This window comes from Phacochoerus africanus, chromosome 7 (assembly GCF_016906955.1).
Source record: "Phacochoerus africanus isolate WHEZ1 chromosome 7, ROS_Pafr_v1, whole genome shotgun sequence".
In the NCBI taxonomy this organism is placed as follows: Eukaryota; Metazoa; Chordata; class Mammalia; order Artiodactyla; family Suidae; genus Phacochoerus; species Phacochoerus africanus.
In genome coordinates, this window is record NC_062550.1 from 80,840,046 (window position 1) to 80,858,787 (window position 18,742).

Sequence of the window (18,742 nt, forward strand, 5' to 3'; positions counted from 1 at the left end):
CAAATAAACTAAAAGTGCTCCAAGGGCAGATCCTCTGCCTCATTCCTTTTTATATCTCTCACTTTACTTAGCACAAAACACCGCAAACCGGAGGCGCTCATCTTGAGATGAAATGAAAGACAACCATAATCAAAAAGAGCTCTACATCTCAAATCATTTTAATACGAATAAATTAAAGCACCGTAGGCAAGGCAAGTTAACTTTTCTATAGGTTTTTCTCTAATGGAAAATTAGATAATGTCAAGCATACTTTACTATAAAGCGGGCATTTAAAAGAATACTGGAGGCAGGATGCTTTGTGAGCTCACATTCCTGGAGAACAAAGCTGTTTCAAAGGAATTCCCTCTCCCTTGTGAGAAAGAAAACAACTCTTTCCCCATCAAACATTCCTTCAGGCACCTGCTTATAGGCAAGTCAATAGACCAGGCAACAAGGGAGATGTGGGGGGGTGGGATAGCAAAGGGGACACTAGCGCACAGGAGTTCAAACGACGAAATTATGGTGGGGGAGGCAGGGCATATGGTGCATGCTTAGGAGCAGAGCTACGGCGTAAAGCAAGCATGGAATTCAGAACTCGAGTTCAAGTCCTCACTTGCTCCGAGGGCCGGAGCATGCTACCTCAGTTTCTTCATCTGTGAAATGGGAATGACTCCTAGTGTTAGTGTTAACGGGAGAATTAAATGAGAGCACATGCAAAACATCAGCACAGCTCCAGGCAGAGAATAAGAACAATATATAGGAAAGATTCAGACAGGCCGAGTGGAGTCAAACGTACGAATATACAGAAGGAGGAATTCAGAATGCCCTAAGAACCAGGATGAAAATCACAACTTCGTGGCCTAAATTTCCACTTGTAAAAAAAGTTCAAGAAAACAAGCGCTATGTCAAAGAAAAGTCCACTCATAGGCACTCTGCTGCATGTATTAGTTAAGATATCAGGGATACTTTTTTTGTTGTTGTTTTTCTTCTGGAAATTTAACTATCTAGTCTTAGTAAAGACTAATCAGTGTATTTTTCACTAATAAATGTAAAGCCACTTGAACTAGACTATTTTAAAGAAGCACAGAGCTTTAAACTACAGGTTATATTTTTAGGTGATTTTTCTGTTTTGTCCTTTTGTCTTTTTTAGGGCCACCCCCATGGCACATGGAAGTTCCTGGGCTAAAGGTTGAATGGGAGCCACAGCACCGCAGGATCCAAGCCATGTCTGCAACCTACACCACAGCTCACGACAATGCCGGATCCTTAACCCACTGAGCAAGGCCAGGGATCGAACCCAGGTCCTCATGGACACTAGTCAGGTTCTTAACACACTGATCCACAGCGGGAACTCCCTCAGATGCTTTTTTGAATGAAGCTATATTTCACAGTAAGCCATTTTTTAATGAAAGATATATATCCTCAACGCCAGCTGTCTTTATCTACCTTTTTTATCTTTCATCCAAGGGGTCTGGCTTCTACCTGGCGTGACTTCTTCAGGCTAACATTATTTCACCATGTTAAACCAAAGCCAGGCAATATCCATGCTATCTTCCCCAGAGGCCACCCCCTAGGAGGGGCAGCACAACCTGAGGTTTATTTCTTGCAGCCTCTGCCTTTGCCTAGGACCAGTCCAGTGACCGTCAGAGATGAAAAGGATGCGAAGAAAACCTTGGTCTTCTGAAACCCAGAGCCTGGAGCAACCAGACCAGCTAACACCAGAAGAAGGAACATCAGGCCATGCAAAACTGAGATGAGATAAGGAAGCCAGAGGAAAAAAAAAAAAAAAAGCAAAAAAGCCATTATTGGGTGGAATTAGCCAGAGGAAACTTGAAGCAGAGGCCTGAGACTCAGCATTGCAGGGTCTGAGCACAAGATGACGTAATGAAAGCAATGTCTTTGGAGGCCCGTATGGCCTTGGCTCTGCTCTGGCCCTGACCATTGTACCTCTTCCCACAGAACTGAGGTTCCCAGATCTGGCTGGTGAGAGACGAGAGAGAACAGCCTTCCCTTTCACACAGGCAGCCCAAGGAAATGAGGATGCTGGGTTTTCCAAAGTGACACTGACTCAGATTTAGTGTTGCTGTTAAATAAAAGACTGTCTGTCATCAGGTTAATTTTAAGACACCAACTCAAGTCTACCACCTCTTTATCCAGAAGCCTCCCTGCTTGCCTACCTCGCGGTAGGGAAATGCTTTCCAAAGAGAATTTCCATTATTTTCAAATGAAGGGGAAAGCCTGAACGTTTTCAAATAAACTAAATCAAACACCAATAAACCTCCTGTTATGGCAGATCTAAGTTCCCAGCCTGCCAGCACTCCCCAGACTTGGTGGCAGAGAAGTGGTAGAGGAGTGGCACCGGATCCGAGTACCACGGGGTCTCGGGGGCACCCAGCCGGCTCCAACACTGCCACGGGAGCGGGGAGGAGGAGGCCCTGCAAGATTGCCGGCTCTCTGCTGCAGCACGTCTGCAGGAGGAGAATAATGCAGGTGACCGACAAGCCACTGCAGTGAGTAATCCCTGAAAAGAATGGGACTATACACGGTGTCAAGTGCTTCCCCCTTCTGCCTCTTCTGTCCCCTTTCTGCAGCAAGGCTTCATAGGTTTGCCCCCAAAATCTTCACTGCCTCTCTCACTGAAAAAGTTTCCAAGACAAATTGCCCACCCTTCAATTTCCAGCTACGGCTGAATTTGATTTTTGCCTGTTTCAACCTAAGCTCTCTGGGCTCTTCCAAACGGTCTTTCCAAGAGGAGGTGAGGATCAAGGTAAGACCAGGGTATTCTGCGAAGAGAAGCTGAAAAACAAGTACCACTGGGAATCCACTCTCCCCTCCTCTCAGCCAAGGCCTTTCTGCCTGCTCACAGAGCTCGTCATGGCTCTGCCGATACTCTGATTTTTTAAACTGAGTTTTCTGACTCTGACGCACTGATGATTTTTCTGTAGCACAGACTGTGTCGCTAAGCTCATCCTGCATCCAGAGGGATGGAGTCCTGCTCTCACTCCCTTCAGTCATTCTTCTACGTACTTGCCCGGGCGTCAGCAACTCAGAGAAAACCTCTATAAACCCCATGTGCATTGTCCATTGAGGAACTAGGGAGGAGCTTGGGCTGTAGGGAAATCTAGCTTAGTAAGAACGAAATACTCAAAGAAAGCCTCTGAATTCTCCTTAGGGTGCTTCAACTTTTTCTTCTCTTTCGCCTTTCAATCTTTTCTTTGCATTTCTGCAAACTTTTCTTGTTTTAAAGCAAAATAAAACTAACCTTTTTTATTACTGGAAAAGTCCACTTAAAGTAACTAGGTCAGCTTATCACAAGTTTCTGTTATCTCACCAATGAAAAAACGCAACTGCGTGTTCAAAAGCACTGAACTCTGGCAAAGACTTCTTTATTGACTTAAAAATTGGCTATTGGAGGTGGTGCCTTTGACGTGTGGTCTCAGGATGATAAAAGTATTATTTAAAAAGCGTTTTCACTAGGTCAGTCTGTACCCATAAAGCAGAATTCAATCAACTCTTAAAGGAGCCAATTGTTCTGCACACAAACAAAACAAAACAAAACAAAAATCTACGGTGGCTATTGTGCTGACCTTCAATAAACAAAGCCTTCAAAAGGATGTAGGCGTTATGCTGAGGTAGTGTGAAGGGAGGCAAGCAATATAGAGCAGTTATTTAAAACCAAAAATAAATCGACAACAACAATCCAATTAAGGATGGGTTGTACAATGAAAGATAATCTTCCTATTTTAATCTCTACCAATCAGGTTCTTACTAGATTACTGTGCTTCACTTGAGGATTTATAACACAAAAGCGATGAGTGTCTGAACTTAAATAACCTTTCTGAGTTATTTCCCTAGAAGTCTAACATTCTAAAAAAGGGGAATGCCAAAAGGGTGAAAGAAGCATGTAACAAAGAGATTGGAAAACATGAAAGAATTAAAGAAACAGCAGGCATGTAAAGAGAAAACTGAGAAGTCAGCAAAGTCATATTTGGTGGATAAACTCTACTGAAAAGAGAAGAAAACAGACTTTCATTGTAACACGAGTGATCCAAGCCAGGAAAGAATTTTCTGATGTGAAAACTGAATGTAAGAAGTTAGGGAACACTGTAAATCAGCTATAATGGAAAAAAATAAAAAGTCACATAAACTGTTAGGGCATCTTCTTCCCAAGATATAGAAAAGACATTAGAAGAAGAGATGGTTTAACATTTCAAGGGTCCTCCCAAATGATAACAACTGTAGCTCATGAACTCTGAAAGACATACAAGGACCAAGAAAAAAAAAGGCTGGGTGTGGTGACAAGAGTTGCTTATTCAGAAAAATCTTAATGAGAGACTCTCAAATTTTATTAGACGCTTCCTGGGTCCTAACAGGAATAACTGTACATGGAGATAAGAGACAACAGTAGATACATATAAAATATGAAAATATCTGCCAGGATACAGCTAGGATAATCTATCAATACTTAAACAAATTTAAGGTAACAACAAGGAAACCATCCAAAACCTAAAACAGTATTATTAGTCCTTGGGTGGAGAAGAAAGAGGTGCTTCCCAAAGAAAGACAGCTATGCTTTATTGTCACAGACTTACTTCACACTAAAAGGCCTTCTATTGCCAGACACTGTGCCAAAGACGTGACATGGGTTTTCTTATTTATTTTCACAATAATTGCATGTGGTCAGTCCTATTCTTAGCTCCATTTTAGAGAAATGAAGTAATCTGATGAAAGTTGCATTACTAACTAAATATTGTGCCAGGATTTGAACTTAAGCTGGCTGATCTTAAGCGGAGCCTTAACCTACAAAGAGTATATAGCATTTAATATTCTCCAACCATTCTAAGAGGTAAGGTATTATTTTTATCCCTGTATTACAGGGATGGAACTGAGGCTTAAAGCACAAGATCACATGAGACCTACGGATAGAGCTGTTAAATTTAAACCCAAACCACGTACTTTACTGCTCTGTGTCTCTTTTATTTAACAAATATTCATTTTATTTTATTTTATCTTATTTTTTAGGGCTGCACTCGAAGCATATGGAGGTTCCCAGGATAGGGGTCAAATCAGGGCTACAGCTACTAGTCTACACCATAGCCACAGCAACACAGGATCCAAGCCACGTCTGCAACCTATACCACAACTCACAGCAATACCAGATCTTTGACCCGCTGAACGAGGCCAGGGATTGAACCAGTGTCTTCGTGGATACTAGTCGGGTTCCTTCAAGCTGTGCCACAATAGGAACCCCCTTCACAAATACATTGTAATGTTCGCCCTGTACTGGGCACTATCGTCCTATCATTTCAAGGTACAAGAGCTATAAAGATGATTAAGACGATGCCTTCCCTCAAGAAGCTCACATCAAGAGGAATGTCTAGAGCTCACTACTCAAAATGTGGTCATGGACCAGCCATAGGGCATCACCTAGGAGCTTGCTCCAAATTAGACTCTCAGGACTAGTCGCAGACCTACTAAATCAGAATCTGCATGTTAACAAGGTTTCTGGGCATTTCATATGCACATTAAAAAGTCAGCAGGACTGGTCCAGTAGACAGTTTGAAAGATTTTGCTGTTCCAGGTATAGATTTCTATGACTACAACCCCAAAATTAGGGCATGAAATAAAACAACTGAACTGGAATAAGAGCCAGTGTCTAATGACCCAAGGTCTACTCTATTTTTGGCGACAGTGGAAAAAATGCTTCTTAGAATATCCTGCAGAGGGGTTTCCAGGCAAAACTGTCAGCAAGATGCCAGGTCATCAGAGGTCAAAATCTTGTTTTCAAGATTTTCTGTGGCTTTCGAAAAAGAGGCCCTGTTACCTGGACGTTCACTGTGTTGGGAGATGGTTCTCTTCGATTCTTGTAATTATGCCTACCTTCCTCCCACCAAGGTGGAAAAGCTTGCAAGAGGAGGGAGAAATATTTAGGTGTAACTTTACAGAAATCACAGTGAGAGACTTTCTGATTTTTGTTTACCTTTCTGGCTTCAGGCTGTAATATGGTGCTTTTCATTTTCATTGTTCTAGAGCCAGGAATGAAGTTACAATAAGCCATGTCAATGAAAGAGGGAAGGCGAAAGAAAGAAAGAAAAGCACCCCACTGTATTGGCAATGGTGAAACCAAATTCCGCCAAACCAAGTGCTCAGCACCAGCCCTCTGGCTGCATGGCCCACACCTTCATCTCGGTCTATAGGGAAGGGAGCTCTCCCGAGCAGGGGCTCAAATCAGGGCCCAAAAGGGTTGCCTTCTCCTACTGCAAGTGGTAATCACCACCAAGCAATATTTTTTAGTTAAGCTAAAATTTTAAACATTGAGTTTGGAATCTACACTGAACGTTGTATGAGACTCTCCTTTCCAAGTCCTCAAGGTCGGAGTTCCCGTGGTGGTGCAGTGGTTAACGAATCCGACTAGGAACCATGCGGTTGCGGGTTCGGTCCCTGCCCTTGCTCAGTGGGTTAACGATCCGGCGTTGCCGTGAGCTGTGGTGTAGGTTGCAGACGCGGCTCGGATCCCGAGTTGCTGTGGCTCTGGCATAGGCTGGCGGCTACAGCTCCGATTCAACCCCTAGCCTGGGAACCTCCATGTGCCGCGGGATCGGCCCAAGAAATAGCAAAAAGACAAAAAACAACAACAATAAATAAATAAATAAATAATAAAGTCCTCAAGGTTTATACCACCACAGGAAAGCTGCTTTGTATAAACAGCCCCAAATGTCCTACTTGTGAGGGGGTCAGAATCCCACCCACCATTAAGTGACGTCAGCAGTGACTGGAGAACACTCCAGAAGCACAGAGCATAAGACAGCCCTGGGAGAGTCTAACCGAGTTTAATAATAGGAAAGACTATCTTTTCACTCATGCCCAAGCATTTTAATCAGAGGCAGCAGGAGAGAGGACAAAGACAGGGATTTCAGATAGACTCATAGGTGCCCTGAGCAAGTTATTTTATTTCTCTGAGCCTCAGTTTTCTTACCGGTAAACTGAATCTAAAAATTTTCCTTATTTGCAAAAGAATACATTGCATGATGTTATGAGGATAAGTGGCAATAATATGTAAACACACCTGGCACTCAAGAAATGATAATTATTAATTATTTTTCCAGAAAAGGTGAAAGAAGCAAACTTAAGTGCAATGACAAGAAATATCACAACACAAAAAGTGATACTTGGATGGTAATGAGGAAGCATTTGGGATGGAGACGGAACTTCTAAGAACATTTAAGGAAGAGAAAAAGGAGGAGGTGCAGGGCTAAAATGGCTCAGCGTATGTGAATCATGGCAGCTCTGTCTTATGCTGGACTTTGAATCACACACTGTATCAGAAGGCACAGCAGACTCTCAGAAATGATTTCTACTAAGACACCTGGTTAGCTGCCATAAGGTTTTCATCCTCCTCCCTTCCAATTTCTTTTTTTTTTTATCTTTTTGCTTTTTCTAGGGCCGCTCCCACGACATACGGAGGTTCCCAGGCTAGGGGTCTAATCGGAGCTGTAGCCACCAGCCTACGCCAGAGCCACAGCAACGCGGGATCCGAGCCACATCTGCAACCTACACCACAGCTCAGGGCAATGCCAGATCCTTAACGCACTGAGCAAGGCCAGGGATCGAACCCGCAACCTCATGATTCCTCATCAGATTCGTTAACTACTGCACCACAACAGGAACTCCCCCTTCCAACTTCCTTTTGACCCCACCCCTCAGAGTGAAGCATGGGCGGTGTTCTAATAAGCAGTACCCGTATATTCCAGTCTCTCCTCCCAGCTTTTCAGGAGGCTTCAGTTCACATAAACCACATCACTAACTCTCCAGCTGGAGAGCTTCCTGATCTGAGATCTGCATCAGCTGCCTCTACAACCAGGTCAGAATTTGCAGCTACAGGGATAGACCTAGAGATTATCACACTAAGTGAAGTCACTCAGATGGGGAAAGACAAATACCATATGGTATCACTTATATGTGGAATCTAAAATATGATATGAATGAACTTATCTATGAAACAGGCTCCACAGAGAGAACAGACTTGCGGTTGCCAACGGGGAAGGGGGAAGGGAGAAGGCTGGATGGGGAGTTGGGGATTAGCAGGTGCAAACTATTTATTGTATCCATATGTTTAACTGAATCACTTTGTTGTACTCCAGAAAGTAACAAAACATGGCAAATTAACTATACTTCAATAAAATAAATTTTTTAAAAAATAAGAAACAAAACCCAGAAGGCCAGTGAATGCCCCAAACCATTAAAAAAATAAAATTAAATAAAGTTACTTGGTCCTACCCTTGTAACGTAAGAAACACAGGGCCCCAGGGTTGGAAGGACTTGCGGAGGTCACAGCTGAGAGCAAGGCCACCCAGGCCAGCATTCTTCCCACCCGCCCCTCTGCCTCCACGCACCACGCCTCTTCTTTTCTCTCTGTTTCACATACTATTTCTCAAGTTTCTCTCTAGAGGCACTTGGGCTCAATTATTGTTATCATTAATTAAAACCCATGTCACGAGTGATGCTTGTAATGACATATTTGTCGTTTTAGCCTGGGAACATTGGCAAATGCGACCTTGACCGTCCCTTGATAAACTTGTGGGCGAGGCCCGAGGACCGAGGTACACATCCAGGCATGGCGTGCAGTGAAATCCCAACAGTCTGCCTAGTTCACAGGCACGGAGCTTTTGAAAAGTTAGGGCTGGTTGAGGTCCAAGGTATTTATCCATTTTTATTGGACTCAATTGAAAGATTCGAAAGGGTGAATAAATTACTTTCCTATTTGCTTCATCTGCTATTGCAGACTCTGCCCAACAGATGTCACATATGAAATTCAAATTACATCTTCAAATGGAGCATAACTTTAGTAATGAATAATTCAAGAGAATAACTGAAAACCAGAATAATATTTTAGAGACATTTCTTTCATTGGATAGCAAGTGTTAGTGGAAAAATACTCACCTATTTATTTGGCCATTTTCTACTTCGGTGAAATCATTGGAATCGTTGCTAATGTTATCATCTTCCGGCACTGTCATGTTTTGCAACTCAGTTAATTCGAGTCCACTTTTGAAATGCATCATGTTTAGAAAGTACCTGTAGCCAAAAACTAGTCCAAGGTCTCCTTTTCTGAGTCTATTTACAAATGGATAGCAGCAAAAATTATAAGGTTGACACCTCTAAAATAAAACACAAGGAAAAATAATTAAACATATGACCATCACCCCGGGTTCAAAATAAATTATTACATATACACAAATAATGAATTTACTGATAACACAACTTTTATGTTGTGCTACTCAGTGATCAAAACCATCTTTGTACACCAAGTTACAGAAGCTGTAAGCTTTATGTCCTTCATAAATCTCCATTTTTAACTACAAAATGAGTCATGCCCCATAATCTTTATGCTCACATTTATAGGAATGCCATGTCATCTAGACAGACACCCTTTTATGAAGCAGTGTGTTTAAAAGGAAAGCGATTCAGTTACTTTAATGTGTCAGGCCACAGGGCACACATATAGCTAGGTACAGACTGAAGAGACACAAAAGCACCTCTGATTTAGCAATCCCAGTTTAATAAAAATGCAAAGCCTCAATACATGGCATCATGAGGGATCAACAACCAGCCTGGAGGTCAAGCAGCAAAGGACAAATCTGTGTTTTGAAATTTAGCAAACAGTTTATCCATCAACTGCAAGAGATTAAATCAATCTCTTCAATGAAATCACTCCATGTCAGGGAATTAGGGAATTAAAAACTCATACCCAGAGGATTTAAGTTAATCCACCTGAAACTATATTTCCCCACAGAAATGAAAGATTTGCAGAGTTCACATTTTCCCCCACATGGATGACTGTGATTTAAATTTCCGAGGGGTCATCGATTATATTTAAGGGGAACAAAGAGTTTCAGACACACAGCATCACAAATCAAAAAGCAGGTGGCAAGAGAGGTGTGATACTGTGATTTATTATAAAGAATATATATGAATGGAGTTCCCTGGTGGCTCAGCAGGTTAAGGATCTGGGCTTACCACTGCAGAGGCTCGTGTCGCTGCTGTGTTTCGGGTTTGATCCCTGCCCTGGGAACTTTCGCATGCTTTGGGCACAGCCTAAATAAATAAATAAATAAAAGAATGTATATTTGGTCTTGGTTCTCATTTCTGGCTCACGGCTCCCCCAAAGCATAGAATTTCCTAGGCATTGAGGGTGATACATGTCTTCTGCTACGGTTTTTTTGTTTTTCTTTTTATGGCCACACTTGTGGCATATGCAAGTTCCTGGGCTAGGGGTTGAATCAGAGCTTCAGCTGCAACCTACACCACCACTCTGGCAACAATGGATACTTAATCCACTAAGGGAGGCCACGGAGTAAACCTGCAACCTCGTGGATACTAGGTGGCTTCTTAATCTGCTGAGCCAAGATGGGAACTCCTCTTCCGTTATTTTAATGGTGACTTTTGGGGTGATTTTTGGAAAGCACCTAAGGAAGGGGACTGGTTGCTAGTGGAGGCAACCTTGTGATTAGAGCTGAGACTTTTCAGTCTCACTCCCTTGTTCCCAGGCAGAGGAAAGGGCTGGAGGTTGAATCTATCATTAATGACCAATGGATTCATCAATCATAACTATGTAAAGAACCTCCATAAGAACTAAAAAAAGGAGGAGGTTCCAAGAGCATCCCGACTGGGGACCAGAACTCTTCCCCATGCCGCCACGCTGGACCCCAAGTGCCACAAGGACAGAAGCTCCTTTGTAGAGGACCTTGCCCTGGCGGCTGCTGCGTATCTTCTGATATCCTCTGTAATAAATTGGTAAGTAGTGAGTACACGGGTTTTCCTGAGTTCTGTGAGCCTTTGTGGCAAATTAATGGAGCCCAAGAAGGGGGTCGTGGAAATCAGAGGCTTTATAGCCAGTCATCCAGGAGCACAGGCAACAACCTGGACTTGTGACTGGTGTGTGGGACAGAGCCCTTACCTGTGGAACCTCATTCTATCTCCCGGTAGAAAATGTCAGAATAGAGGTGATAATTGTTGGAAACCTACACACACCCATACACGCAAATACATACACACACCCATATATACAAACACACCCAAACACACACACACACAGGTTGGGAATGGGTCCAGGAACCCTTTCAAGAGATAAATATAACTTCAAAAATAAGGTCTGTAAAGGGATGGGAGCCTCACTGGGAAAATCTCAGAGAGGTGATGGTGCCCATGGAATGAAGCAGAAAATGTCAATGAGACTTTTTTTTTACCTCTAACAGTAAACCCCTTTGGCTGATGTTTTGCTATTTTGTCTGATCCTGAATTCCACAAGATGACTGGGACCTACAACAGTCAAAATGTCAACGTGCCCACCTAATAAGCATCCTAGAACATCCCAAGTAGCAGTGTGTTAACGGCTAACATTTTCAGGACCCCTAGAAGCTACCCTAGAATAATACTTTTCCAAGAATTTTCTTCTTCCCCTCCCCACAGAGAGGCTGCTTCTCTTCCCCACCCATTTTTCCTTTTCATTCACAGAGTCTCCTATCTAGAAGGAAACTTCCCTGGTTCCAGGATTCTTTACAGCTTCCGCAAGATAAATACCTTCTAATAGCTCAGGTCCAGGAGCCTCACCCTTCCTGCAGAGCAGGGCCTCTCCTGGAAAGCAGGAAGGCGGGATGGGAGACTGAAGCTCCTTGAACTCCTGGTCTAAGTAAGGCCAGCTTGGCAGGTCGGGGCTGATTCTTCCAGCCAGGGAGGAGCCTGGGCCGTGACTAACTGTGCTGAGTGTCTTCACGTAGCGGCACGTCCACAGCCTGCCTCTACTTTGCAAAAGTTGAAGTGCATTAAAAAGGTTAAACCCCACTCTCACCCCGTGGCCCCTCTGATGAAAGTTGCACAAATGCCCTGGTTTGGGTAACTCCGAGGAGGCCTGCCCCCCTGGCTCTCGCCTGTATGAAGTGGCACGTCAGTGAGGCTGCTGCAACGCTGACTGGGGGGGGTGGGGGGGCATTTCCAATCTGGGTTAAGGAGTCCGTTTCTTTCCATCAACTTGTAGGAAACAGGGCACCAGACAAAAAAAAAAAAAAAAATCTGAGGCGAGGAAAGGATGATGAACAATAGATCTAGAGTCTATTGTTTGCATTTAAACTTTCATATCAATATATGTGTGTGTACAGAAATATATAAGAAATCTATCATCTATTAAAGAATGGACAAAAAAAGGAAAAAGAATAAAAAGAACAGGAAGTTCTTGCCACTAAAATTCTTTCAGTATTAGCCAACTGGCAGTACTAACTTAATCACATAGGATACATTTTTTTGCCTTTGGCTTAAAGAGAAATTTATTTTTTCACAGTTCCAGAGGCCAGAAGTCCAAGATCAAGATGTTGGCAAGTTTTATTTCTTCTGCGGCCTCTCTCCTTGGCTGGCAGACAGCTGTCTTCTTGCTGTGTCCTCATATGGTCTGTACCCTGTCTGTGTGCTGTCTGTATTCTAATCACTTTTTTTTGTTTGTCTTTTTTGCCATTTCTTGGGCCGCTCCCGCAGCATATGGAGATTCCCAGGCTAGGGGTCTAATCCAAGCTGTAGCCTATACCACAGCCACAGCAATGCGGGATCTGAGCCACGTCTGCAACCTACACCACAGCTCACGGCAACGCCGGATCCTTAACCCAATGAGCAAGGCCAGGGATTGAACCCGCAACCTCATGGTTCCTAGACGGATTTGTTAACCATTGAGCCACGATGGGAACTCTTTTTTTTTTAACAATAAATTTTTATTCCTATGAAATAACCTATCTGAAATCTAACTCATTCTTAAAACTAAAAAATGGAAAATGAGGAAAATTAAGAAAGTTAGTGACATTTGTCACTAAGGTTGAGGACACACTTAGAAAATACTGGCCATTCAATTTTTCATATATTTATTGTGCACTAGGTGATGACGAGATTTTAAAAGTCTGAAAAGGTCAAATTCAGGGATCTGAGGCAGCTTCATAGGAAATGACATTTGGACTGGCTCTTGAAAAAGAAAACATTTTTTTTTCTGGTTCGCAAGCTAACATATACCCATTGCCCACAATCTTCAACACAGACATTGTAAAAGAAACCCCACCTCCTAAAATGGGCCACTGTTAGATTTTGATGGCTCCCTTCCTTCTTTTCTTCCTCTCGTTTTCCTTCCTTCCTTCCTCTCTAGCTCCCTCTCCTCCTCTCACTTTTTCATTTAACATTGCAACTTCAGACTGTCTTTAGTCTACTTTTTTTCATATGCTATTACATGGTAAGCATTCTGAAGAACAGAAGTGTTTTTAAAATTGTAATGTATACATGTAAGGATAACCTGACCCCCTTGCTGTACAGTGGGAAAATAAAAAAAAATTATAAAAAAAAAGAAGCACAATCAATAACAAAAAATAAAAGCAAACAGCAAATAAATAAGAATTTGTTGGAAAAGACTAAAAAAAAAAAAGTATTAGTCCCTTATAAATTAGGTCTTTATCCTGGAGTTTCCATCGTGACTCAGCAGTTAATGAACCTGACTAGGATGCATGAGGACTCGGATTCGATCCTTGACCTCACTCAGTGGGTTAAGGATCTGGTGTTGCCGTGAGCTGTGGTGTAGGTTGCAGATGTGGCTCAGATCTCCTGTTGCTGTGGCTGTGGTGTAGGCCGGCAGCTACAGCTCTGATTCAACCCCTAGCCTGGGAACCTCCATATTCCGCAGGGATGGGATGGCCCTAAAAAAGATAAAAAATAAAAATAAATAAATTAGGTTTTCATAGAAAAATTAGAAAAGACATGTTTAAAAATGGAGAAAACCAATAAAAAGAAAAAAGTCAGAGTCCCCATCATGGCTCAATGGTTAACAAATCTGACTAGGAACCATGACGTCTCGGGTTCGATCTCTGGCCTTGTTCAGTGGATTAAGGATCCGGGGTTGCTGTGAGCTGTGGTGTAGGTCGCAGACATGGCTCGGATCTGGCATTGCTGTGGCTGTGGTGTAGGCCAGCGGCTACAGCTCCAATTGGACCCCTAGCCTGGGTATCTCCATGTGCCATGGGTGCAGCCCTAGAAAAGGCAAAAAGACAAAAAAAGAAAAAGAAAAAAGTCATCTGTCATCTCAGCAAGCAGAGATGATATACATAGGAGTACGACCTTCCAGGGATTTTCTATGCACATAGATACAATGCCTGGCACACAGTAGGCACTCAATAAATGTCTGTTAAATGAAAAGAATGAGTACAAATAAAAAATATGCATGCATTTACAAGAATGGAAATTATAGAGCTTTTGAAATACCTTCAGGACAGAAGATACGGTCTTCTACCCTGACCTATGTCTCTAAACACGGGTCTACACCACTACTGCAAAAACTTCCTTAACTGCTTGATTGATGGTGCGGTAAACTGACAACCAACTTATGACTGCTGGACAATCACACTGCTTGGTGGACGGGAGACTGACAGGTGGGAATGGGCCCTGAGCTGAGACTTCTCAGTGAAGGAGAACACGGCCAACGGCAAAGAGACAGGAAATGCAGGTGGAGTTCAAGAAACAAAAGAATGACAGTTTCACGAAAAGACAGAAGCAATGATCAGACCATATAACTAATTAAAAGACGAAGAAGTTCCCGCTGCGGCGCAACAGGATCGGTGGTCTCTCTGCAGCGCCACGATGCAAGTTGCATCCCCCGCCTGGCTCAGGGGGTTAAAGCATCCAGTGTTGCCGCAGCTGCAGCCCAGGTCACAACTGTGGCTCAGGTCTGATCCCTGGCCCGGGAACTCCATTTGCCGCGGGGCAGTCCCCAAAAAAGACCTAATGGGGTCATGGTGTAAAGGTCTTGATGTGAACCCAATCACAATGACTGTCTCTTAAGGTTTATAATAGGTTACCAAGGACAGTTTACTCATCACAGAACATTTCTGACTCTTTCCTGCAATCTCATGAGGTACCCTCAAGAAGCATTTCGATCTTGGTATGCTTACTGACACATTTTACTAATAGAATGGATGCAAGATACACAAACATCTCTACTCTTCGTGGTGATATGTATCAAAGGAGAGGCTATACAGAGATAACTTGTCTGTTTTTACGTTAGTTAGAGCCTATCGAAGCAAGCAAGACCATCCCACATAAAGTGACAGCATATCATAAAACACTGGCATGATAGAGACCAAACTACACAGCAGAACAAGGAATAAGTCCAGAAAGATTTTAGGGACATGCATTTATACATATGTACACACAGGAAGGAAGGATGGAAGGAAGGGAGGGAGGAAAGAAAATGGTGCCTGGAGAAATAAGGTAAGGTTTTACAAAGAATTAGGACTTGAACTATGTCTTAAAATAGGTAGGATTTAGACTGTGGGTAGGTAAGGCATTCCTTATATTGGGAACAGTACAGGCAAAGACATGAAGGCCTAATGCACACAGAGCAGCCACTCAGGTGAACCTAAGAGCAGAGGGAGCAAGGTACACGTTCTTGAGTAATAAGAGGTTACAGAGGCTTGGTAAAAGCTGATTGAAAAATTGTGGAGAGAAAACCAAACCAAAGAATACACTATAAGTTAAACACTGTCCAAAATGACTTTGGGGATAAATAAACAAAAACACAATTTCAATTGCTAAGATACTTTGTGATGAATTGACCCACTCACTATTTGTTCCCACTTCTTGCTAATCCAGTTCCAGTTTCAACATGGAAAGGTGAAAACCACATCTCCCACATTCCTTTGCAGCTAGGGGTCCAGAGAGGATTTAGATTCCACCAATCAGAGAGCAAAGTGCTGGGAGCCAAGCATCCATCTTGCTGGTACGATTCTAGCAGGTGCAGCAGAGAGCACTGGAGCCAGCGACTGTGGCTGTGAATTCCTGACCTCAGTCTGGCTTCAGTGAAGTGTTCTTGGGGCATGTGATTCAAACAAGGAGAAATCAGCTTCTTGGCTCCCTAGCTTCCTGATGGAGGCACAAGAACCATCCCCTAGGCCAACTGTGTGATGGTGATCTGCTCATTATTTCTAGACACCTTGCCTAAAACCTGCTCTGCTTCTTTTCTACCAGTTTTACAGACCTTCGTTCCCTGTATTAAATCCCTTTTGCTTAACACATAGAGAAAGTTCTCTGTTAATATGCAGCTAAACTCTGATAGTCTTTATTTTTTCTTCCCTTTAAAACATTTTATTATGACAACTTTTTACATACATCAAAGTGGACAGAACAGAGTAATGAAACCCCATATATCAACTTCACAATGATCATTTCAGGATAGTGTAGTTGAAGCTTCCCCTCCACCATTACATAGAATTTTTTTCTTTTCTTTTTTCTCTTCTTTCTTTTCTTTTTCTTTCTCCCTCTCTCTTTCTTGCTTTTTTTCTTTCTGCCACACCAATGGCATATGGAAGTTCTCAGGCCAGGGATCCAATCCGAACCACAGCTGCAACCCTCACTACAGCTGCAGCAACACCGGATCTTTAACCCACTGTGCCGGGCCAGGGATCGAACCCAAGTCTCAGCAGAGACCCAAGTGGCTGCAGAAACAATCCCGGATCCTTAACCCACTGCCTCACGGCAGGAGCTCCTCATAGAATTAGATTCCAGTATCCTATCATCTGTGCATATATCAGCATGTATCTCTAAAAGACCTATTTTTAAAAACAAAACCACCATACCACCTAAAATATAACAAGGATTTCTTAATGATGCTTACTATCTAGTCACGTACACTTGATTTCAAGACTGTTATGAATCAGTACGGATGTTTTATTCCAAAGAAGATGACCACATCTCTAACTCAGTTCCTGAGAATCAGTTATGATTGTTTGGTCAGTAGTTTTGAGAACGTGTTAGACGTGAGGCCAACGATGTCCTGTTCTTCCTGCCATCTCTTCCAGCAACCAACCGAGTCTATTTACACACTTGGGACCCTTGGATCATGGGCTTTCAGATGGTAATAACGTGGACCTATGAGTTCAAACAGGCCAAACAGATTATGTCCTGTCCCTGCTTTTGGCTAGATTGAATCAACTTGATGTGCTAATTCTAGATTCTGACTCACAACACTGTGTATCTTTTGAGTAACAAAAATGGGAAGTGAATTAATACATTCAAGTTGTAGTCAAAACTTACCAAAACAGTATACTTAAGATTCAGATGTTGCTCTGCATATAAATTATACTCCAACTAAAATAAAAGCTTAAAACTGATACAGTCTTGGGAAACCGAGGGTCCTTGGGAGGTGGGGAATAATAAAAATGGCCTTTGGTAGTGAAAGGCTGGGTGCTACTAAGCAATCTCAGAAGAAAAGGTATTTTCTCTTTTTTTTTTTTTTTGTCTTTTTAGGGCTGCACCCAGGGCGCAGCATATAGAGATTTCCAGGCTAGGGGGGTCTAATCAGAGCTGTAGCTGCCGGCCACAGCCACAGCCATGCCAGATCTGAGCCTCGTCTGCGACGTGCACCACAGCTCACCGTAACGCCAGATCCTTAACCCACTGAGAGAGGCCAGGGATCGAACCCGCAACCTCATAGTTCCTAGTCAGATTCATTTCCATTGCACCCACAACCTCGTAGTTCCTAGTCAGATTCATTTCCATTGCACCACGATGGGAACTCCTATTTTCTCTCTTTTTACTCAAGACTCATGGCTTAACCAGTGCTCACAGTGGCAGCTCTGCCAGGACCTGCTCTCCCACTTTCTTTCTGACGGCTCAGTCAGTCACGCTCAGCTCCACCTCTGGAGTGGACCCTTGGACTACCATCCCTTCCTGTCTTTATTGCCAGCCACCTGAACAACTTGCCCCCTGAACCCAGGCTCCACTGGCAGATTCTGGCTCCACCATTCTGGAGCTGCCTTGACCCTGGGCAAGTAGGTTAACCTCTCTTCCCCTCAGTTTCCTCATCTGTGAAATGGAGATAAAGTAATACCACCTCATCTAGTCGTTAAAAAGACCCCACGATTGGGTCCCTGTGAGGCACGTGTAACAGTGCCTGGCCTGGTTCTGTAAATCGAGAGTGACTGTCAGTGCTTCTCTCGCCACCACTTCCTAATCAAGGCAAGTGGCCTTTTCTCAGGCCTCCCCCCTTCATCTCCCTGCCCAGGAGGGGGCGCCGTTTCCTGACCCCGCACGGGCTCCTGACCCCGCACAGGGCCCGGGACCGCCTCCTCCCAAGTGCTGCCTCTCAGGCTCCTCCGCCAGGTCCCTTCCTCTCGCACCCCCAGTGCAGGGGCCGCCCCTCGCCCTCCACGCTGCCCTCTGCACACGCCACATTCTTCCCCTTTTTAAGTGTCCAACCTGATGGGTCAGGCTTCACCCCCGTGAGGGCGTCTTTCAGATCTTTTTTCCCCAGGACTTTTTTCCACTTTACAAAACGAGAATCTCTCTGCATTTTGAAACAGGATCGCCCTCATAAATACTCCGTGATAATGATCACATCACTGAACACGGCACAAGTTTCATCTGTCAACGGAGGAGGCTGGAGGGGAGGGACGGTTTCTCAGCTTCCTTCCTGCGCAGAGGACGTCCCCCGTTCTCCGCGGACCCCGGCGGCCCGGCGGCCCTCTCCACCTGGATGTCAGCCATGACCTCCGGCGCCGCGGGCCCAAATGCACACGCCGCCCGACCTCACACACCAGCCTTTCTATTTCTGTTCACGATAACGTCCGTTCCCCTCACGCTCAGACTTGGAGCCCGGGTATCTAATCAGTCCCCACGTCCCATCCACATTCTTTCATGCCGTCCCTTCCTTCCTCTCATTCCTTCCTTCCGGCTCCACGGTCCCAGGCTT

At 43.8% G+C, this 18,742-nt stretch overlaps 1 protein-coding gene across 2 annotated transcripts in view; it reads right to left on the reverse strand.

Annotated features, from left to right (window-relative positions):
- Positions 1-18,742, reverse strand: part of SLC38A1 (solute carrier family 38 member 1) — a 66,171-nt gene that overhangs the window by 38,910 nt on the left and 8,519 nt on the right. For both annotated transcript variants that reach the window (XM_047788040.1, XM_047788041.1), the window contains exon 2: positions 8,920-9,137. In XM_047788040.1, the coding sequence (XP_047643996.1) occupies positions 8,920-9,041 (122 nt within the window). In that variant the 5' untranslated portion in view covers positions 9,042-9,137. The remainder of the gene's footprint in view (positions 1-8,919; positions 9,138-18,742) is intronic.